The sequence below is a fragment of the Physella acuta genome, unplaced genomic scaffold, assembly GCF_028476545.2.
Source record: "Physella acuta isolate Inbredline_101_S28 unplaced genomic scaffold, ASM2847654v3 ptg000397l, whole genome shotgun sequence".
Lineage (NCBI taxonomy): Eukaryota > Metazoa > Mollusca > Gastropoda > Physidae > Physella > Physella acuta.
Window position 1 is genome coordinate 481,183 of NW_026731916.1, and position 25,068 is coordinate 506,250.

The 25,068-nt window shown below is 35.2% G+C and overlaps 2 protein-coding genes across 8 annotated transcripts in view; one reads left to right on the plus strand and one right to left on the minus strand.

Annotated features, from left to right (window-relative positions):
- The window catches only part of LOC131942246 (uncharacterized), a 41,000-nt gene extending 31,959 nt beyond the window's left edge, over positions 1–9,041 (minus strand). Inside the window, exons 1-6 of one of the 4 annotated variants that reach the window (XR_009386725.1) lie at positions 8,989–9,041; positions 4,342–4,448; positions 3,935–4,051; positions 3,719–3,781; positions 3,288–3,353; positions 1,850–3,129 (exon numbers count right to left, since the gene is read on the minus strand). Coding sequence is in view for 3 of the 4 variants with exons in the window: in XM_059302003.1 (XP_059157986.1) it covers positions 3,288–3,318 (31 nt within the window). In the remaining variant the exon portion in view is untranslated. Of the gene's footprint in view, positions 1–1,849; positions 3,130–3,287; positions 3,354–3,718; positions 3,782–3,934; positions 4,052–4,341; positions 4,449–7,403; positions 7,454–8,988 lie in introns of those variants that run through there. The other 3 variants (XM_059302003.1, XM_059302001.1, XM_059302002.1) reach the window with 3 other exon arrangements.
- Positions 1–25,068, plus strand: part of LOC131942242 (sodium- and chloride-dependent neutral and basic amino acid transporter B(0+)-like) — a 298,846-nt gene that overhangs the window by 212,370 nt on the left and 61,408 nt on the right. The gene's annotated exons all lie outside the window — the stretch shown is intronic.

Here is a 25,068-nt window from a genome sequence, read left to right on the forward strand (position 1 = left end):
CTAGATAATTTCAGATACTTGAGCAAATTTCTAATAATTTAAAGAAAAGACATCTTAAATATTGTAAAATGGATGTAAGAATAGTATGGCTTTTCAGAGTAAAATTTGAGCTGATACAAATATTTATTGTTGTACATCTTAAAGATCGTAAATGAAAATACACACAATTAAAATAAATGTACTTTCTTTATCTATTTTAATATTACTTTTAATTCTATAGCAGGATAAAAATTGATCACTCTTTCTACTGCTTGAGATTCTGACTTTTGGCGGGAAAAAAGAATATGCTAACTTGTATCTGAACTAGACAGGCACATTTTGATACTCGAAAACTCTTTCATCCAGAACGTTTTAATATTTGACAGCTTTGCCGTAAACATTCAATAAAATAAATCTACAGCTGTCGCTGTTGAGGAACTCTACTTCATCTGTTCCATGTACAGTATAGCCTGTGGCGGTAGCAATGTGTTGTATTTATCATGTTGTCAATTGAATTCGCTCTGTTATAAACCTTTTTCTCTTAACAACAAAGGAACTGCATACATTTAAGAAACTGATGTAGGTTAAAACATAGAAAAGGGATTTTGAAGAAAAGACTGCAAGCAATCGTTCTTGATGCAAAAATTTACTTAATCTTGCCCTAGAACGTGGACTAGCATTCGCATATTTTAAACATGTAGGCCTATTTTGCAAGCTGGCTGGTGGATTAAAAACATTTTTATTGTGTAATTAAAAATTAATTTAAAAAATTAAATTTAATTTAACAGGGAAACAACCATGTAAATACTTGTCATTCAATCTTTATTTCATTGTTACTTCCCTTTGACCACAAAATAGTTTATTCTCAAGAGATCGCATTTTTTAAAGCTTAGCTTTGTCCAAGAATGTTTACTTCATACATTTGTTTTATAGTTTAAATCAAAATATTTAACAGAGAGTAAACTCATGAAACCGATCTAGTCCCTAATTCATCTTTATGCTATACTGAAAATGTAACGAAATTCGAACCTAAGTAGATTTGGTGTAACAGTTGTGTATAACATTGTGTTACATATTATATTTATATTGACCAGCAACGTTAAAGTAACGCTAACTTGCATATCATGCGGTCAATTCGGCAGAGAAAGTCGAGTTCATGTGTTGGTGTTATACCCATGACTTAGTACATCATTGAGTCCACACGGAACACCCAGCCGAATTATGTTTCTCCAAACATGTCCAGGTACACATCAGATCTGTGCATCAATATAGGTAATCTAACATGGGAATCAAACTCGTGTCCTTGGGGACAAAAAGCACCTACTCTTTTACTCGACCATGTCGTCCCATTTTTCCAGTTGCATATTAACGCCCTGCTTTACAGTTTTCATAATTGAAAACTTTGATTCAATGTTTTAAAGTCACACTAATGTTCTATCATTGCCGATCTATTAACCTCTATAACAATTGTTATTTAATATCACAGTCAATGATTGTTAAAGGATTTCTAGTCAATCATAATGGCGACAATGTTTGCACAAATGTCAGTCAATGACAGCATCAAACTACTTTTTCATTTCTATTGGAGCAGGTCTAGAAGCGACGCAGAATTTAAATATAGAATGCGATGTGTCGAAATATTTTTAAATTATTCGAATTACACATTTTTCTAATTATCTCATTTCAGTTAGTCTAACAAGTGTATTGGGCATAAACAAATGGACTTTGTTGTAAAGTTTAAACTTACAACCCATTAACAGCCTGGCGCGAACATCGACATCACAACATGCGCTGTTTAACAACAACTTAAACTTCAACAGACAACAAAGATTAAAATAACAACAGTATAAAAACATTTCATTTTAGCATTTAATGTCGTTTAGTGTAAACATTTTGTAAACAAAAACAAACAGTATGAATATGACATTTTAAAAGGTAGATTACATTTAATTTACAGGTAATAGCCAGCCTATAGGTATATGACAACAATTTGCCGACAAAAGTTATAATCAAATTATTTACAACATTTGAAACAAAAAAAAACTCTACAATGTACATGCAAACTAATATGCTTAAACGGTTTACATCAATCAAAACATTTGTTTTAATCATTTAAATGTAATAAAATGTTGATAAGACATGTAGGTTTTAACACAAACAGTTTGATGACGGGAAAAGTTCCGCCATTTTGTTTGTTTACATTGTGTAGACAAGGGGAGAGAACCAACAGTTACATCAGCACTTCCACTCCCCACTATAATTTCCTTCAGAGTTTGATCCACTGTGGGGATGGTCACACAACCACACGTCACATCCCAGCCTGTAGACAGGCGCTCCACTGGAGCCAGGACATGTACATGTTGTGTACCAGTACCTAGTGTACATGAACAAACCTTCCCTCTCATGTTTGTGTGTCCATTGTCCTACAGAGACCTGTTTAGGACAGCCATGAGGATGTGACACTATAACGGTCAACTTGTCCACATCAACAAATCTCCAGTATTTGTTCCTTACTTCCCTACGTAGATATCTAAAGTGCCGCCACATCTTGTCCAGTTCATCAACCAACTCTAAGTCACATGTCACATAAATCAACCTACACCAGTCTTCCTCAATGTCTGCCCCACGCATCTCCCAGCCATCAAGACTGACCACTGGACTTTTATTGTCATTAAAACCTAAAACACACCTGGTCTGTCTCGCCTCACTGGCATCAAACACCACATGTCTGGCTGTCACCACATCAACCACCCCCCCACACTTTGCTGGGTGTGGCAGAGACTTGACACTTGGCACAACGACAAGTTCTGTCACTCTCTGTGTACTTGACCACACGCCACACCATCCCTGTCCCTAACCTCATCACGTGACGTCCTCTGTCATTATAACATGGATATGGAACTTGAGTGCCTGGGTAAAACTCTGGTCTCTTTAGACTGGTGAATTTAGTCTTTACCTGGACCGTTAGGGCTGCCAATGTTTTGATTGTCTCAAACATGAGGTCGTCGTCATGGTAACGTGAAGGGAGACAATTTGCATTGAAATCTTTAAGAGGTATAAAACCTTTGTGACCTGGATTCTTCTTACAGCCAGTAACATGTTTGTGTAGATCAGCTTCTCCTCCATAGCACATCTCAGCTTCATGATTTCCTACATAAACAAACAACAAATTATTTCTCTAGCAAATGAAATGTTCGATTTGATGTTAAAATAAAATTTATTGGAATAAACTTTCCTAAAGTCATCTAGATGTTAAACTAGCACAGATATTTAATTGTTTACATTATATTTGCCTTAGTAAATCTTACCTGGAAGGAATATACCTGATTCGTCAGTCATTATTTGCTTATTCTGAATTTCACAGCTTGCCACAACTGAAATAAAGTAGACTTTAAAAGTCTATCTTGCAGTAACATATAATGACACAAATGCCAATCAAATAATAGAAAATCATGTACATTTTACAGACATATTTCCACATGTTGATTCCTCACTATCTTTAATATTTCGTCGCTCTATGGCTAATATGTTATTAATGTATCTTTTTAAGCAGCCAATGTGAAAAAAAGACTTAATGTTTCTAAATAAAGCTATGATTACTTAATATTATTACACTTATTTTAACAGTAGACAGATGTTTTAACTGTACAGCTTGACAAGCAATAACATAGATGGTTTGATAATTGCAAATCAAATTACCTCGCTATTTTAAGTGAATTTAAATCAACTTTTTCCTTACCTGAACTTGGTGACTCCGGTTTTCTATTTGCCTTTGTGTAGGAATTGCCAATGGCCAATGCTGCTGTAGTATAAAATAAGTAACATTATATACCAGTAATATTCTTAAAAATTATATAAACATCTTAATATTTGTACTAATTCTAAAAAAAAAAGTTATACTATAGGAATAGAAAACAAATACAAAATGTTAGTTTCTAAATTGTTTAATACTTACAATGTGGAGACTCTTAAATTATCAAGCTTGAAGCTTGAATACATTAAACACACCTTTCTGGTCTCAAATAAATGTTGTTAGAATAAACTGAAAGCTATGAAACCTTGTAATCATGCTCTGAAAATACATTAAAGTTTAATATTTTTTATAATACTTATATGTTACATAATGATAATACAAAAAACTTTTTACATTATTATTAAAAAGAGTCTGGTGATAAAAAATATCACAAGAAATGCTGATTTTAGTGATAAAATGTATATTATCAAACACACTATGTAGGCCTATTTGCGTTTGTTTAAAATTTAAAATATAACACACAAAAATAAGCTTAAATTAAAATAAATTGAATTGTGTAACATTTATCAACATTTTTATCAAAAATCAAAGAATTAAATATAGCTTACAATATTTACACCGTTTAACCACTTTTATGTTGTCCTCAAATACAACCTCTTCTCTTGCTAAGACAGAACAGCATTTGAACACACAGCAGCCAACAAAACTTCAACACCTGAAAGTATATAATTAAGGTTAGATAAACACAGGAACCCTTTAAACTTTAAAAGTATTATAAAGTATAAAAGTATCTAATTAACTTAAGATTGTGTTAATATAAAATCCCTTTACTTATGCAAGTAGTTATTCATTACATATCAATGAAAGAAAGATATTTAGCCACAAACTGAGCACTAGGCTGCTAACACAAAAAGTTTCGGTTTCAATCAAATACGTGTCGAAGTCAAACTACGTATAGTCACTCTCTCATACAACATAGATTCTGATTAATCTCGATTCAAAATTAGATTAGTTATACTGTTTAAAGTTTAGTCTTTCAAAGTGTAAACTTTATTATTATATATTAATAGGTCTAGCTAAGTAGAGTAGAGCACTCCGACTTGATCTAGGTCTAAATCTAGTCTAGGCAGTTTATTAACATAGACGTATTTGTCTCAAAGATCTAGATCTAGACTTTAGGCATAGACTCAAGGGTTGATTAAGATGTAGATCTAGATTTAGATCTAGATCTAGTTTAAAAAGAAGTTTTGTTTAAACTAGAGATAGATCTAGTACAGTAGAGAGAGATAACAATAATAACATCATTACTCTATGAGTCTAGACTCTAGTTTGAGGATCTCTAGACTATCTCTAGTACTAGATCTAGATCTACTAGATCTAGATTTTATCTACTACTAGATTCTAATTCTAGAAGATCTAGATCTATGTCTGGGTCTAGAATAACATCTAGATCTAGATTTTTCTATGTCTGGGTCTAGAATAAGTAATAACATCTAGATCTAGTCTAGACCTATCTACTAGACTATCAGATTGCATGATATTATATCTAGATCTAGATCTTATAGTAAGATTTAGATTATCAAGTTTTTGTTAGTAAAAAGAACTATGAACAGATTTAGATACAGAATCTAGAATCTAGATTATTCTAGAATCTAGATCTAGAGTCAAGAATTCTAGATCTAGATCTAGATCTAGATCTAGAGTCAATAATTCTAGTCAACTCGATACGATAGTTACATGGCTGACCAAAAAGATCGAGATCTAAAACTATTGATCTAACTAGAATCTAAAAACGTAGATAAAGGATAGATTCTTAACCGTTTTAAATTTTCATCTAGATCTAGTTAGATCTAACTATTTAGTATTTAATTTGTTAGTGCTAAGAACTCCAAGAAGGCCTAACCGGTTTGCTAATGAAATGACGTGAAATGATCGTCTGCTATAAAACTAGTTTTACTTTTTTAAGTATCGATACCATAATTTAGCAGTTCACTTGCCATTTAGGCCTTAAGTTACCTACACATAAGCTATTTTACGGGGATTATTTTTAAAGAGCTTAAAAATATACATATTTTAAAAACAGCATCTTTCTTTTAAATTTCAACTTTTTTTTGTAGCTATAATGAGTATCTCGATATTAGTAGAACGTTTAATTATTTTGAATGTGTCGGTTTATGGATCACATTGACATACATAAATACTAGATCTAAATGATCCCATTTTCTGCGACTTTCAACCAAATTACATTTTACATACAGCAGCAAACCTGATCAATAGAATCATTGAGTTCATATAGGGGTCACTCGTTTGCAGATCAATTGGCAACATTACTTCATAATTAATAAGTGATTGTATTTACTACTTGTATAAACATAAAGTCATAGCGTAGATAGATAGAATTAAGATTTGACTGGTAGAAGTTAATTAGGACGGTGTAAATTTGAGTTCTTTTTGACAGTAGGCACTTTGGTTAGAGAGTATATGTGCGTGTTTAATCAAATATTTGTAGCGTGAGTGGGACGCGATCAGTGGCGTAGCCAGGATCGTCTCAAGGGGGGGGGGGGGGGTTCCCGGGGACAAACTTTCGATTTGCACCCCCCCCTCCTCAAACTTTCGATTTGCACACACCCGCCCCTCAAACTTTCGATTTGCACCACCCCCCCCCCTCAAACTTTATATATATGCCAAGAGGTCTATGGGGGGTTTTGACCCCCCTGCCTACGCCACTGGACGCGACAATATTACGGATGACGTAGGACGCAGGAGTGAAGACAGTTGGGGGTTTAGCTATTGTAGAGAAAGGGCGTGTTGTATATTTTTAGTGTATTTTAAGTGTGTTTGGTGTTAGTAAGTGTTAATAAAGTTAATTATATATATATATATATTATAATTTGCTGAAGAAATAATTTGTTGTTTGGTCCTGTAGGAATTCATTAAGCTGAGATGTGCTATGGATGAGAAGCAGATCTACACAAACATGATGATATTATTAGTGTGGTCGGAAGAAAGCGTGTTCCCGTCATCATCACATGTTCATAGTTGGAGAATTAGAAATAAAAAGTAAGCATCATATACAACGCATACATTCCTCCCGACACAATATATATATATATATATATATATATATATATATATATATATATATATATATATATATATATATATATATATATATATATATATATATATATATATATATATATATATATATATATATATATATATATATATATACATAATGCATTTATTGATGTTATTGATTCTAGTTATTAAAAAGCGGTCATTAATTAATTGAAATCAGAATGTCATTATCTCCCTTATTAACTACAAATACTTTTATTCCACCCCGTCGGAACTACATGTCCTTTTGCGAAAAAATGATTAATGGACGAGTTACAGTTTTCAGCGTCTCAAAAATCACTAGCTATCTACCCACCCACTTCAAACGGACGTTTAGCTGACTACGGCAACTGCTAACTAAATATAAAGATTACGTACTACATATTTAGTGAAGGATAATTTAAATTTAATTTATTAAGAATAAATCAAAGAATAATATTTCAATTTATCAAATTGAAAATGACCTATTTATTTTGAAATTAAGAGTTACATTTTTTTAAACGAATCAATTAAATTAATAAATCTAGATAGAGATATAACAATTACATACATTCAGCATCAGTTCGTGTGGGTCTATGTTGATATAAAATGGCGATTCGTCACACAATGCTATTTTTAGTACCACGTAAGTTCGGTAATCTGCGGTTTTCCCGAACTTACATATTAAGTCTAAATTCTAAATCGTTTGATTAATAACTTCTCATATTGACTGTGCCCAAATACGTCACATATGTATTTATTTTTTCTTTGCATATTCAAAATTTTAGTTTTTTTTTTTTCAATTTTAAAATGTGAGTGTCTAGGGAACAACATAAAAACAAGTGGTATTTTTAGAACAAGTAAAAGTCCCGTAATGTGACGTTTTCCCGGTTGACCAGCCTATACTGTTTCCTTTTAACGAGGCGCTTGGGGATGGGGATGGGAGAGAGGGGAGGGAAGACACATAAAGAAAACTTCATTTTGATATAGATTAATTTTAAGAAACATTTTTGGCCGCGTATTTTGACCCATTTTTAGGAAGGGAAATATAAAATCTGTTGTTTTTTTTTAGAGATTAAAAAAAAACTTAAAAAATAAAATTATCCATGTTAAAATTATCAAGGGGTCATCCATAAATGACGTCACACTCGTAGGGGGAGGGGGGGGGTCCGTAATTTTGTGACGATGTGTGATGAGGGGGAGGGGGGGGGGTCAGATGTTGCGACGTCACATTTTTGCATTATAAAAAAGCAATGTTAGAAAACGAATTTTAGACGTTATTTCGCGTTTTAGATACTGTTTTAATAAATTGTAATAGTTTAGACAAGATTTGGGAAAAATATCGATGTTTTAAAAAAATTCAACTGCAATTTTGAGGGGGGTTGTAGGTTGAAGTGTGACGTCATTTTAGGGGGGGGGGGGTCTGGCTTTTTGTGACGACGTGTGACGGAGGGGAGGGGGGGAGGTAAAAATCGTCAAAAAAAGCGTGACGTCATTTATGGATGACCCCCAATGTATGTTTTCAGATAGATCGAAGCTTAATGATATGGATATGAGTTTAACTTTCTTTTTCTTAGTCAATTTGAAGTGTGTAAGCTTGACTCATTATTTCTATTGGAAAAATTATACCTCTGTTTATTTTTTTATATCTGTTACATTTTTTAAATATTTGCATGCTTATAACACGTAAAAACCATATTATGATAAAATATATCTCGATGTTATTGTTTCTAATGAATAACAAAACGGTGCTTTAAAAAATTGAGTTAGAAATTTCTTCTTTCCTGCAATAACTACACAAAATTTTAATCCACCCCATATTAACTACGTTACATTCATTTCCTAGAAAAATTCACAGACGAGTTACATTTTTCCAGAGTCACAGAAAACAGTAAAAATAACTACCCACTCCCCACCCACCTCTTTAACACAGCTGTTGAGTTTGCTATGGGCAAATGTTCAACTAATAAATCAAATTACTATTTACAACCCATTTATTTAGTGATGGACAAGTTATGTATGATTTAAATAATTAAAAACAAATTAAACTTCAGTCTATTTAATTGAATAGGGCTTATTTATTTTCAAGTCAGCAGTAATTTACAATCACATCCACTACATTAATAAAACTAGGTATAGAGATAATAAGTACATACCTTCAGCGACAGTTTGAATAGGGCTGTGTTGAACGAGAATGGCGATTCTTCATAAAGAGCTATTTTTAGTACCACGTAAAGTCCGGGTTTTTGGGGTTTTCCCGATCTTATTTCATATGTCTTGGACATTGCCGTTTGGCTAGTACCTTGTGAACATTCGCACATTTAGGAAACAACAAACAATATAACTAAAATCAGTTATTAAAAAATATATACAGTTTTAAAGTATTTTTTAAGATTATATTTATGATTTAGGTTAAATCTCCATTCTTAATTTGTATTATTAATAAAACATAATAATAACAATCCGTGGCTTGAAAACAAAATTGACTTTTCTTTCCAAACCAACACTTTTATATTATGTAATGTCAATAAAATAGATAAATTAGCTTTTACTGCAATTATTGAAATTATATTGTCATTTTATGTTATTGTACACATGTATTTATTGATTATAAATATCCACCTATACATCTCTCTCCCTCTCAAAATATTTGTCGGTGTGTTTGTTTGTGTGTCTTATATGCATTACTTAGTTTATTGCTGGAGCGGGTATATTAATCATAAGGGTTGCTGAATTAGGTTAATTGCTGAGATTGACTCTCTGAGTGCCATATTACATTGAGCGATATTACAATTCATAAAATCAATTAATCGTTTATAAACTTCAATAATAACAGTGTTTCTTTCAGACATTTTGCTGTGAGAGCGAGAGATTTGTGGGTGTGGGGCTTAAGTTTAAGAAAATGGGAGAGAGGCGGAGACTATATAAATTATACATTTTTTATACTTTATGTGAGGAGAGGGTGGTAGACTTGTTTAATGTGGATGTCCGAATAGATGTCTGATTGATAGACTTGTTTAGTGTGGATGTCCGAATAGATGCCTGATTGAAAGACTTGCTTAGTGTAGATGTCCGAATAGATGCCTGATTGATAGACTTGCTTAGTCTAGATGTCCGAATAGATGTCTGATTGATAGACTTGCTTAGTGTAGATGTCCGAATAGATGCCTGATTGATAGACTTATTAGTGTAGATGTCCGAATAGATGCTTGATTGATAGACTTGCTTAGTGTAGATGTCTGAATAGATGCCTGATTGATTGACTTGCTTAGTGTAGATGTCCGAATAGATGTCTGATTGATAGACTTGCTTAGTTTAGATGTCCGAATAGATGCCTGATTGATAGACTTGCTTAGTGTAGATGTCCGAATAGATGCCTGATTGATAGACTTGCTTAGTGTAGATGTCCGAATAGATGCCTTACTGTTGATAGATGTGCTTAGTGTAGATGTCCGAATAGATGCCTGATTGATAGACTTGCTTAGTGTGGATGTCCGAATAGATGTCTGGTGGTGGTAGACTTGCTTAGTGTAGATGTCCGAATAGATGTCTGATGGTGGTAGACTTGCTTATTGTAGATGTCCGAATAGATGTCTGATGGTGGTAGACTTGCTTAGTGTAGATGTCCGAATAGATACCTGATTGATAGACTTGCTTAGTGTAGATGTACGAATAGATGACTGATTGCAGCTCTGAATAACGCAGATCGATGAAATCATAGTACAGAACCAGGGGTTAGGCGAGGGAAGTCACACAACACACCAGAGGCGTAGCGACCCTTCCCGGCACCTAGGGACAAACTTTCAATTAGGCGCCCCCCCCCCCTCTCATATATTATTTTTGATGTTTATAATTCAAAACTGCAGCTAAAATGAGCGTCTAATTTTTTTTTTCAATCCCATTTTAGTGCCTGGGGTCGGCGCCCGGGGACATATGTACCCACCCACCACTTTCGCTACGCCTCTGCAACACACGTCTACCAACAATCAAAATAAAGGTCTGGGAGTATTCAAATTTAGCAACGGAGGTCCCAGCCCTGACGTATTGAAGAAAAAGACACTTGTTTTTTTCTACATTAAATCCCCCCCCCCCTTATGTAAACGAGCTGTGAAATTTGTCGCTTGTATCTTACATAAGATTAACGACGTATGCTATTCTAACTTCGCCAAGTCCGCTTTTAGACCAGATTTATTTCCTCCATATGCATGAGACCAGGAATAGATTTCTCGTGGTTTTCTTGATTCTAGATAAAATCTTTAACCTTAAGGTAACTGAGAGTATTTTTCCTCAATTAGATTCACACAGCTATGTTTGAAGAACATAGGGCTTAATACGACCATGTATTTTCTGAATGAGTTATTAAAGAACCACGAACCTACTGCATTTTGGCTTTTTAGCTTATTTAAATTCAGTATGGACAGCGTATTTCATATAGACCTAATTAGTTAAGTATAATAACAAAAAATTCATTCTAAAATATAACATTATTCTCCTTTCCATTACTATGATTCAAATATTCTGCTATTACATTATTATAGAGATCGGTTTGGTCGAGTCGATGAAGCTAATGGTTGCTATGGAAGTAGGCCTATATCCAAAAAGAAAAGAAGGCCGATATAGGAGTCAACGGCCAATATGGCTCATTACAAGTTGACACGTAGCCTATACTTATATATGTTGGAGGGAATACCTCCCAACACTAATGTTAAGAAAGCACAGAAGAAGAAATAATTATTATTATGATTTTTATACTTGATCTAAGTTTTAATCTTGTCGAGAGTTGCAACATCATCTAAATCTGAAATTCTCAAATGATTACACGCTACTCTGTCTTTTTATTTAAATTTAGACTTGAAAATTCAAGTCTCTTGATAATTCGCTAAACGAATGCTAGGGAGCATATAAAGGTTAAGGAGAATTGTTTTATGTAGCAAATTGAATGTCATAAATATAAAGGCTTCTAGAATAAAATAATTACTTAAACAAATTTATTTTTGTAAATTTTAAAAATTGATACTTACTGCACTGGTTAGTATACTGGTTAGTATTACTGAGATTAAAATTTTTATTTATAATAAATCTAATATGAAAGTACGCTTTTCGGAAAAGCTGATATTTTAATGAATAAAATAGTCGATATAAAAGTAGGGTGTTCAAATATTGATACACATAATTTAGCATATTATAATGGATATAAGTACGTAAGATTATATATATATATATATATATATATATATATATATATATATATATATATATATATATATATATGTATATCGATAAACATTATATAACAAAGATCAATTAGGCCCAGTGTTAACTGTTCCAGTAAAGACTCCGATGACAAATAGAATAATGTGTCACCCGTATTAACAAGTCAGTGATGACGATTCTGTCGATGATTATGTCGAAGATTCTTTCCACTATTCTGTCGACTATTCTGTCGATGATTCTGTCGACGATTTTAGCCACGTCCACTAATTGTCTCCTGTAGCTCCTCACGATGGACAGGCCGCGGGTCAACGGGTGCTTGCCAACAAACCCGCTGGAATCAATCACAAAAGTTAAGGTGATGATTTATCAGTAATAAATACACTGCTCTGTGTGACTATTGGAAAAGTGCAAAAAAAAAAAAAAACGGGTTATAAAAGCTACAATAAAGCTATAGTGCACAATAAATAAAGCGTACATGCAGATTTTTGTACATTCCCTGTACAGAAAATACATTTTTCTCTGAAGGGCAAACTATATCAGTATAAGCTACTATCTCGGTATAGGCTACTATATCGGTATAGGTTACTATCTGTGTATAGGATACTATCTCTGTATAGACTATTATCTCTAGGATACTAGCTAAACATATTCCAACTCAAAATCGAAATAAGAAATATAATATATATATATATATATATATATATCTTATATCTATATATATAAAAAGCAATGTATGTTTGTGTGTGTGTGTGTGTGTGTGTGTGTGTGTGTGTGTTTGTCCTTTATGCATTACTACACCTCTCATCACATCGCCGTGAAACTTTGGGAAGTTGTTGAGAATATACCTGGGGAGGTCTCTGCGAAAAAAAAATTTCAAATTCGCAGGGGTGGCGCACCGGCAGGGCGTGATTTGTTTTTTTCTATATACGTTATATAAAAATAAAAGTCGATTTTGGTTTGGCATCGTTCATCCGATAGCCATGAGACTTTGGGGAGTTCATTATACCACTCTAGGGAAGGGTATTGTAAAAAATATTTTTTAATTTCGCAAGGGCGGCGTTACGGGAGGGTCCGATTTTTCTCTATATACGGTATATAAAAATAATAAAAGTGAATTGCAGTGACACTGTATATCTGATAGGCATGAAACTTTGGGGACTTCATTATGAAACTCTAGGAAAGGGTTCTACAAGAAAATCATTTTTAATTACGCAAGGGCGGCGCCACGGGAGGGTGCGATTTTTCTCTATATACGGTATATAACAATAAAAGTCGATTTTGGTTTGGCATTGTTCATCCGATAGCAATGAGACTTTGGGGAGTTGATTATAACACTCTAGGGAAGGGTTATGTAAACAAATAATTTTTAATTCCACAAGGGCGGCGCCACGGGAGGGTGCGATTTTTCTCTATATACGGTATACAAAAATAAAAGTCGATTTTGGTTTGGCATCGTTCATCCGATAGCCATGAGACTTTGGTGAGTTGAATAGAACACTCTAGGGAAGGGTTCTTTTTCATCGCTTATAGTAGAGTGATCGCTTGCATTATTGTGATGTATAGTATTTATTTTCTACTTTTTAGTTCAATCAGAAAACGTGGGTTTTTAAAAACTTTTTTAATGACAATTATTTTCTACTTTTTAGTCTTTGTCTGTTTGTTTGCATTAAAATCTTGCTATCGATTTTATCTTTTCGCATTCACTTTTTTTTGGGTAAACGAAGACAACTCGTAAAAAACACGTTGTGTGAATACGTTAGTGATTAGAACACATAGATTTGAACCCGTGTCGAGTGGGATAGCAATCGTGTGCCCAACCACTCGACCATATCGTCTCCCCCATACTGGCCAACAGTTGTTTACGTTCCGGTTGTTTGTACACAAACACCGCGTGACCACTACTCAGAAGAAGAAGAAAGACTGCTCAGTAAGCCAAATAGGGAGAGTACCGAACCTTGTTTTCATCAAATTACAATTACTGGGTTATGTCCCTTTTCCCCCACGTTTTTTGTACAAATATATAGGGGTTTAAAATGATCAATAAAATGTTTCCATGGATAAATTTAGTAATAATAACAATTGAATATTCTATTGTCATCGGAAACAAAGCTTCATTGAAAATTTCAGCGCGCTGGCTAACTGGGAAGTGCCTGAAATTTCGATCGCAAGATTTGATTGGAGAACCAAACAAACAAACAAACAAACAAACAAACAAACAAACAGACGCGAAAGCAAGTTAAAGAAAACGTGGGGAAAATGGTATAACTTTGCATGCAAAAAATGTTATAAATGTACATGCATAGAATAGGCTATCCATTACAAGCAGTGAAAGCCGATCGTCCGAAATGAAAATTTCGCATCTGCCTATCAGCTGACAATGTACGCTACACTGGAATCTAAGACAGAGCTCACACGCGGATGCTAATTCAGCACAAAACACACACACGGATGCTGATTCAGCACAAAATTCACACTCATGGATGCTGATTTAGCACAAAATTCACAAAACTTACCTGCAGTAGTGGCAGCAGAGTGTGTCTTTGTAGGTAAGGCATACCGCTGCCGGGGGATTTTTCACGCAGTCCAGGGATCTGTCGCCGTACTCACAGCCTGCAGGGGAGAGTGTGGGATGGGGAATGCATGTTTATTAAAACCAGTATCTCAGTCTGCTATATAAGGCATTCTTATTCATCACTGCACTCAACCATGCATCGTTATATATACTATAGTGTTTATGGTCACGCTCAACAAAACAACTATTTTATATGACAATATATATATATATATATATATATATATATATATATATATATATATATATATATATATATATATATATTGACCTTTGTGTTTAATTGTCTATGTGTAACATCAAAAGACATTTTGCACCTTGACTTAGAACTTTTCGCTGGAACTTTGAACTGGTCGAACAGTGAACAACTCCTCGTGAAACCTTAATGTCTTAACTCACGCTTCAGTAGAACCCTTTTATTCACAATCACAGTGACTCACCCATGCTGCCAGTGTAGTATTGCTTGCACGTGCCGCAGCACTGCTGTTGGATTAATGTGACGTAATAGTTGACGTGATTGGCCTGGGTGAGGAACCTTGGGCAACTTCCAATGTAGGGGACGGACGCTAGTTCCAGAGTGCTCTGATCATTTCAAACACAGGTGGCTGTACAGGGGCATTGAATTCTTTTTTTTAGTTTTAGAAAAAAGAAAAAAATCAAGGTTTTAATATAATTATATTGCACTGTTGTGTTTGTTTGTGTTGATTAATTATTTATTTTTATGCTTTTAGCTACATACTGCATCATGTTTATTGTTCAAAAGTTCCGCGCTGATGTTTAGACCAAGATTTCTAAACGAGGCGATTGTGGAGCGGACTTCATATAACTGTTGTAAAGGTGGTTTGTAGTCGAGTAGACTTCACATAACCGTTGGTACAGGTGTTTTTTACCTTTTGTCTGTAGTCGAAGAGTCTTCAGATAACCGTTGTAAAGGTGATTTTTACCTTTTCTTGAATAGTTGAAATCAATAAAGATCTACAGATAAGCTCAAATATATTATTACTTTATAATTTTATATGCATTAAAATACACATTTATTTCTTTTAATTGCGTTTACATTTTGTTGTTATTAAATGAGTGTAAAAGTTTCACGTAAAGTGGTATCAATTCGTAGCAATATTTTGGGCAAAATATGTTTTTAATTTCAAATATTGCTACTGATATGTTTAATACATGGATTAGCTCCTTACACGTTTAGAACAAGTACATTCGCACTACAATAAATATGTGCGCGTGATGGTGTAAAATATCCTTGCTGATATTTAAAGTTGTAACAAAATATTCACTTGGGGTTACACGTGAGCACTATGTCGGACATTGTCGTGCAATAGTGACACGGTAGGACACTACTTTCTATAACTTAACCAAATCCGGCGGGTCAGTCGGTACCCCGACGGTTATGTGATCCGGAGCGTACCGGGTTCTTGAACCCGGGTTTTCAAACTCATGACTTGAAAAGATTTACTACCTGACTACGACATTCCGTTAGAAGTTCAATCCGAGATGTTAGAAGCAACGTTTAACCGTGGGAGGAGGGATGGTGTATAACAAAAACTATTATAGAAGTTCTATTAAACCGGTTTAAGGAAATGAAAAGCTTTTGAAAAATTACAAGTTTCCCCTCCCTGACACAACTTCTATAAAGCATGGAAAAAGTTAATTAAAGCAAGACACAAGGCCTATTAAGCATGACGCACGGCCTTTAAAGCATGACACAAGAACTATGAATCATGACACAAGGATTATGAATCATGACACAAGGATTATGAATCATGACACAAGGATTTTGAATCATGACACAAGGATTATGAATCATGACACAAGGATTATGAATCATGACACAAGGATTATGAATCATGACACAAGGATTTTGAATCATGACACAAGGATTATGAATCATGACACAAGGATTATGAATCATGACACAAGGATTATGAATCATGACACAAGGACTATAAAGCATGACCCAAGGCTTTTAAAGCATGACACAAGACCAGTGAAGCATAACACAAAGCCTGTTGGGAGTCTACTATTGATGTGTCAAAACTGTTCTTTACCTTGATCATGTATAGACTACTTATCGTAAAGGTAACATAACGACTAATTATGAACGTTGATTGGATTCCAAAACCGATTTTAGCAGTAAATACAGAGTCATATTACTACTACTGTAGTTAAGCCTCTTAATATATTATTCAAAGATCTATGCACTACATTGACTTTAAAGATTATTCAAAATGTACTTTAATTAGTAAAATAAGGTCATTTTAAGAATTGATAATCAGTTTTTTTCCTGTACTGGCATCATGTACTTCTTTCTTTCTATCTTCTTTTCTCAGTCTATTGCCAATTAAAACTATTTCTAAAATTGTCATTCCTTAATGTTTTCACATATTTCTGTATAATAATTTATTTCGAATGTAATTGGAAAGTATGTTGATAATTCATTTTGAATACAATAGCAATATTTCACCGAAAGCCACTTTTTATTTTATGTAACAAACGGGTGGTGTTCAATAGTCAATAAATGTATCTTTTATAATAAGGGTAACATCCATCATTTATTATAAGCAAAATGAAAAGAATAATATAACAAAATATAAAATCAACGGACTATCATTTGATTTTGAACATTAAAAACAAGAAATCTTTTTAAAATAGTTTATCTACTATTATGATAATTTCTGGGATTATACAACACAAAATCAAAGTAATAGATATATTCCTGCAACAATAAAAAAATTGCGTGTGATGCCGAAGTATTTTTAGCTGAAATATAAAGAACTAATAAAATATATGGATACATAATTGCGTTCTTACTTGGTGAGATCCAACCACATCTATATCGCCACACCCTATGTGCCATAGTGTATTAATTATTAATTATTTGGTGCAGGTAAGACTGAAAGCTTAATTAAAATAATAAAACAATAAAACAGAAAATTATTCTAATTAGAGAGTTATAACATTTAATTTCAAGATTTCTTTAATCTTAAATTCGAATGATTTTAATTACTGATGTAAATTTTATTTTACGAGGCGATCCGCGGCGTATCATACGCCGCTATTTAGTTTGTTTTATTTTCTACTTTTCAGTAATTCATAATTTGTGAATTCGACAGTACCAATGCTGCCACTGAATATATTTGCTTTAAAACACTATCGTTAAGGACGATAACCACCCCCCCCTCCTTTCCCCAAACCCTACCCTACACCTTCCCCCTTGAAAGCAGCCTCCTCTTAGTTACCTTCCCCTACGTTTAAATTATCTGACCCTAATAACCGTCACTAAACCCAGCTCCACGAATGTAAATATTTAGCGTGAACCACAGCTCACCAGACCATGTAGGGGTGGGTGTGATAGGGAGCGCGCTTGCAGCTTGTTTTCTAACGTCTCCCAGAAGAGAATTATATATATACGAGCCGACCCGCGGTGTATCATACACCGCTATTTAGTTGTTGTTTATTCTCCTTTTCAGTAATTCATAATTTGTGAATCAGACAGTACCAATTCTGCCACTAAAAATATTTGCCTTACAACACTAAACCCTCCCCCCCCCTGAATACAGCCTCCTCTTAGTTACCTCCCCTAAGTTTAAAACCGTTTCAAACTAAATTATCTGCCCCTAACAGCCGTCACCAAACCCGACTCTACGATTGTAAAATGTAAACAGCGTGAACCACAGCTCACCAGACCATGTGGGGGGGGGGGGGGGTGGGGGTGGGTGGTGGTAGCGACAGAGATGAAGAGAGGAGATTGCAAGGCGCGTTTGCAGCTTGTTTTCTAACGGCTCCCAGAAGAGAATTATATATATAGATTATTTTAAGTTGTCATGTATATTTTGTTTAAAAATATGATGACCTCCCCTTAAGACAAAGATCAGCCATTATTTCTAAACGAAACATTAGTCTCCACTCCATATGCATAACATTTAGATAGTCGTAAGGTTCTAAAAGAGAAATAAGCCGTATAGATGTTTTTTTAAAATTATGATGAGTCGAGTTTTTTATATTTTTGTAAACAATCTCGACATATTTATCTCTATCGGAACGGCTTGTTTCGTGAAAAATCCTATTAAATGGCCAATTTCGTGAAGGATATTTTTATGATTGCACGACAGCAAAATTGTGCGTGTGATGATGTGAAATATTCTTGCTGAAATGTAAAATAGTAACAAAATATTAACTTGGGATTTCACGTGAGCACTACGTCGGAAATGTTCATACAGTAGGGACACGGAAGGACACTAACTTCTATAACTAAACCCAATCAGGCGCTTCATAGGTACACCGTCGTAGTATGACCTGCAGCGTCACAGCCTTCCCTATCAGCACTAAGGTGCATACATACGTTTTAAAGAGCACGCTATCTTATTGACACGGTGAAGACTTGGCAAAACCGTATAGGGGAAGATCTCTGCGCTCTGCGGTAGTGTAACCGCTGGCGCCCTACGACGGCCCTGATACCTGGGTGGTCGTTGACATGATCTACCTCGCTATTACATTGGTGCCTCCGAGATAAGTCTACTTAACTATTAAATTAGGGACATTGGGATTATCTACCTGAGTACTTCACCCCGTCGTAGACTTAATTTACCTCACTATTACCTCAAGCGGCAGTATAGTCAACCCTCGCATTAAAAACTGGAATCCAAGACATATGGAGCTGGATTTGTTGACATTTACACAGCTCAATTCAACCTACAACCCCCTCCCCCTCGCAGCCCCATGCACCGGGTAGATGATGCTTGTAAGCTGGGGATTGCAACCAATTTATCGATATGCTGATAGAGTTACCAACTTAGAGATCCTTTAGCAGTGGCGTAGCCAGGATCGTCTCAAGGGGGGGGGGGTCCAATTTTTACCCGGGGACAAACTTTCGATTTGCACCCCCCTCAAACTTTCGATTTGCATCCCCCCCCCTCAAACTTTCGATTTGCACCCTCCTCATACTTTTTATATATATACCGAGGGATCTATGGGGGTTTATTATGACCCCCCCTGCCTACGCCACTGTCCTTTAGGCAGCCCCTGCGACACTTCTGGTTCCAAGAGGTACAGGTAAAATCACGTGTCTAGGGTGCTTGGATTATTATTAAGGTATTATCCATTGATCTAGTAGAAATTGGTCATATTTATTTCATTTACGTATTCTATTTTAAATCAGTCGTTCTCTGTTGAGTACCTCATCTATATTTGTGACATTTGTATATTTTATAATATTGTGCTCTGTTCTACACCAACTTTGTTCTCTTTTTTACAATTTCCCACTGTGAAAGGAAAGCAGGGATATAGTATCTAAAGATCCACATATTTTATACAATTGCCGAGATTTCATTTATCAACTCGTATATTTCAGCCATTGCTCTGCATCTTGCTTCTTCATTAGGTTTCACGTTAGGTAAATACAACTTAACCTAACTTGTATTTGTAAGCTTTTTACCTAATGATATTTTAAAATATTTTATTCGACTTTTTTTTTCAAGTTTGTGTCTTTATTTAACCCTTAAATGCATGACTTTTTAATAATGATTGAAAAAAATATTTTTATATTGTTTTGGTGGGTATATGAAGAGTATAGTCAAGTAAAAAAATATTTTTAGTTTAAACATGTTCTTTAATTAAAATCCGAAATGTTGCATGTCTGCAACATTATGTAGTAAGGTGATACTTTTTAAGACAGTTGTTGATCTTGTTACAACAAAGATATATGTTGCACTTGTGGCAAACTGTTTGAGCTTGATGTGAATTTGCACCTGTCATTGCACTATTCCACGAGACTTAGTGTCCACACAGGTCCAGGAGATCCAGGGTCCATTCTGGTCCAGGATATCTAGGGTCCACACTGGTCCAGGGTCCACACTGGTCCATGAGATCCAGGGTCCACACTGGTCTTGTAGATCCAGGGTCCAAACTGGTCCAGGATATCTAGGGTCCACACTGGTCCAGGATCCACACTGGTCCATGAGATCCATGGTCCACACTGGTCTTGTAGATCCAGGGTCCAAACTTGTCCAGGATATCTAGGGTCCACACTGGTCCAGGGTCCACACTGGTCCATGAGATCCAGGGTCCACACTGGTCTAGGATATCTAGGGTCCACACTGGTCCAGTATATCTAGGGTCCACACTGGTCCAGGATATCTAGGGTCCACACTGGTCCAGTATATCTAGGGTCCACACTGGTCCAGGATATCTAGGGTCCACACTGGTCCAGGGTATCTAGGGTCCACACTGGTCCAGGAGATCCAGGGTCCACACTGGTCCAGGATATCTAGGGTCCACACTGGTCCAGGGTATCTAGGGTCCACACTGGTCCAGGAGATCCAGGGTCCACACTGGTCCAGGATATCTAGGGTCCACACTGGTCCGGGGTATCTAGGGTCCACACTGGTCCAGGAGATCCAGGGTCCACACTGGTCTTGTAGATCCAGGGTACACACTGGTCCAGGATATCTAGGGTCCACACTGGTCCAGGAGATCCAGGGTCAACACTGGTCTTGTAGATCCAGGGTCCACACTGGTCCAGGATATTTAGGGTCCACACTTGTCCAGGATATCTAGGGTCCACACTGGTCCAGGATATCTAGGGTCCACACTGGTCCAGGATATCTAGGGTCCACACTGGTCCAGGATATCTAGGGTCCACACTGGTCCAGGATATCTAGGGTCCACACTGGTCCAGAATATCTAGGGTCCACACTGGTCCAGGATATCTAGGGTTTACACTGGTCCAGGATATCCAGGGTCCACACTGGTCCAGGATATCTAGGGTTTACACTGGTCCAGGATATCTAGGGTCTACACTGGTCCAGGATATCTAGGGTCCACAATGGTCCAGGATATCTAGGGTCCACACTGGTCCAGGATATCTAGGGTCCACACTGGTCCAGGATATCTAGGGTCCACACTGGTCCAGGAGATCCAGGGTCCACACTGGTCCAGGATATCTAGCGTCCACACTGGTCCAGGATGTCTAGGGTTTACACTGGTCCAGGATATCTAGGGTCCACACTGGTCCAGGATATCTAGGGTCCACACTGGTCCAGGAGATCCAGGGTCCACACTGGTCCTGGAGATTCAGGGTCCACACTGGTCCAGGAGATCCAGGAAGATACTCTGGATCACCAAGAGCATCTACTTCATATTATTCTTCACCTTGATTCACATTGATTTCTTAATGATTATGCTGAAACTAGAAGAAAAACAAGGTACTATATAATCACCAATGCTGATGTATAAAGTAAAAAAAAATAGTGCAAAAGTAGGTCAATTTGCATAACGTTGCAGCACTGCAACCAAAGTTTTGTGAAGATTTTAAAATAAATTATTAATTGATTTTCAAAACAACACATACAATATGTAATACATACCTTACGTTGTCAGAAACATATTTTTTGAAATTCCAAAACCAGTTTATTTGACTTTGATGAACTTTGAAACGCCAACCAAAAATGCTGATATAAAAAACCTTGTGATCATGCACACATTTGAGATCGGCTTGGCGGTAAAACAAATCTAGGTCACTTAGACATGCGCAAGCTGTAGGTTAACATTGTAGCAGTCAAACAACGTGATGCACAGAATAAAACATGTTTAGGCTAATATTTTATGGGAAGGTAACTGGTGTGTTGCAGATTTGTACCGGTATGCATTTAAGGGTTAATAAAATAAGGTGATTAAAATGAACTGTGTCAATGATTAAGGGGAAATGGCATGCCCTAAAACTCTTTGTATTAAGTACAGGAAAAGTGCATTATCCAACTACTAAAAACTAATGATAGAAAAAATCTTTAGATAGGTAATTCCAGTTTCCCATAAAGTGATTACATGATACAAATGCTAATACTTGGTTGGCAGCGATGAGCCTAAACACTTCAAAAAAAAAAAAAATGAAAATGATGAAAACAATGAACAATATATAATGAACCCCTGCAAGGGAGAGGAACATTATGTTAAAAAATACATTGAGATTACTATCTAAAAATGACATACAACAAATATCTTTGACTTGTGTAAACAATGCATAAATAGCAGAAACAAAAAAGGACTTGATGTTACTGGAGAGGTATGCAGAAAATAAAATAATGTAATTAGTATATGAATGGCATGCACATCTGAACAGTCTAAAAATTGTATGTGCACATATTAAAATCTTACAGTACAATAAACAATGTAGGCTGATAACATTTTTATTCGATTTGAATTTTTAAGTCTCTAGATAATTGATAGAAAATTCGAAACTGTAATCAAAATTTTCTATATATGTGGTAAAATTGTTTTAAGAAATGTATAATTTGCAGCAATAGAACATAATGTAATAATGTATTCAAATAACTGTATAATAATTTAATATATTTATTTTTAATATGTAATTAATATTACTATTAAATGTATTCTTTACAGTACATCGTTTTCATAATAGCACAATAGTTTGGGAGAAAAAATGTTTTTAATTCTAAACATGTTACTTAAATGATGGTTACGTGGATTAATTTCACAAAAGTTAAGAACAAGCACATTCGCACTAGAATGAAAATTTTGCTTGCGATTTTTTAAAGAGCACGCTACATCATGGACACGGCGGCACACTACATGTGATGACTTATCCGAACCAGAGGATGGACCCGGCACCCATGCGGCAATATCAACGAAGGCTCATAAGAGCGCCCATTGACGAACCAGATACCTGAGTGATCGTTGAGATTATCTACGTCACTATTAAACTCTGGGCGTCGACATTATCTACCTCACTATTACGTTCATGTCTTCGAGATGCTATACCTCACCATTACGCTTAGGTTATCAAAATGATCTACGTTACTCTTTCGTTCATGCGGTAGTTTGGTCTACCCTTGCCTGTTAAAGTAGGATCTAAGATATATAGCGCCGGATTTATTTACATTTACACATATGAGTACAATACCCCCCCCCCACAACTTCCGAGGGCAGATGAGGCTTGTAGACTTGGAAAAGCAACCAATCTAGATGAGAAAACTCCTAAATAAAACAGGGCGTGAAGCAGCTTAGCCGATATGATTACCAACTTTGATTTACTTTAGGCTACTTCCGCGACACTTCTGATTCCAAGCTTTGGTTAACTTCTGTCATTTGGGTGCTTGGATTTACATTTAGCTACCATTCAATGATCTAGTAGACTATGGTCATGTTTACTTTATTTACCTATTGTTTTCTGATTATTTAAGTTAATATTGAATCTAAGATGGGTACCTAAACTATAATTTTGACATCTGCATATATAATAATCTTGTGCTCTTAAAATTAAGTGAAAAATATCACGGTGTAATTATATAGGCAATAAAAGGATAAAAAAATTAGTGTCTGGATCAGGTTAAAACATTACGGTATAATCACATAGGCAGGATATGACAGCTATTTAAAACAACTTTGGTCTATTAAACACAAGCAGTCGTTTGATCGGTGATGGTGGAAATACAGTTTTAAACAGCTGTTAGTGTTATGTTAAAGCCGCCGTTTACCCGCAATAACAGATAGCTTATAATAAAATCAATGTGGTTCATTTTGTTTCAGTGATGTTCAAGTTACCATTAAACCACTATAACAGCTACGTTAATAAAACAGTGACAATAATATCACATTAATTTCGTGATGTTGGTACACCAATGATCTCCATCACTATCATATTCAAGCGGCAATATGGTCAACCCTCGCCTCTAAAACTTGAATCCAAGGACATATAGAGCTTGATTTGTTGACATTTACACAACTCAATTCAACCTCCCTACCCTACCCCGGGTAGATAAGGCTTGAAGGCTGGGGACTGCAACCTATTTTCGAGATGACGATAGAATTACCAACTCAGGAATCCTGTAGGCAGCTCCTGTGATACTTCTGGTTCCAAGTTGTACAGATTATATCATGTGTATTGGGTTTAGGAATTTCATTGAGCTATCTTCCTAATAAAATAAAATTATCTAGATCTGAAAATATATTCAAAACTAAACTAAAACAACAATTATTTAATGACCTCTCTAATTGACTCATTGAAACAATTCTCATTCATCTATGATATTCTTTTTTTTTTATCTCATTTTGTATGTTCACTGTTTCTCTGAAGAAGTTACAAGATTATATTTGACTGTTATAAATGAACCGTGGATTCTGTTTTTAATTTGTGTTATGCCTGGTTCAACAATAAAATCGTCAACTGCCCATAACACTGTTTTATTTGTTTATATTAAAACGGCCAATGTGAAAAAGGCCTTCGTGCCTACTATTGTTACCGTAATTGAATAAATGAATAAATGACTAGTAGAAAATGGTCATAATATTTCATTTACATATTCTGTTTTAAATAAGTGGTGAAACTCGGATGAGTACCTCATCTATATTTATAATTTCTGTATATATAATAATATTCTGCTGTTTTACATCAACGTTATTCTCATATTTACAATCTCATATTGTG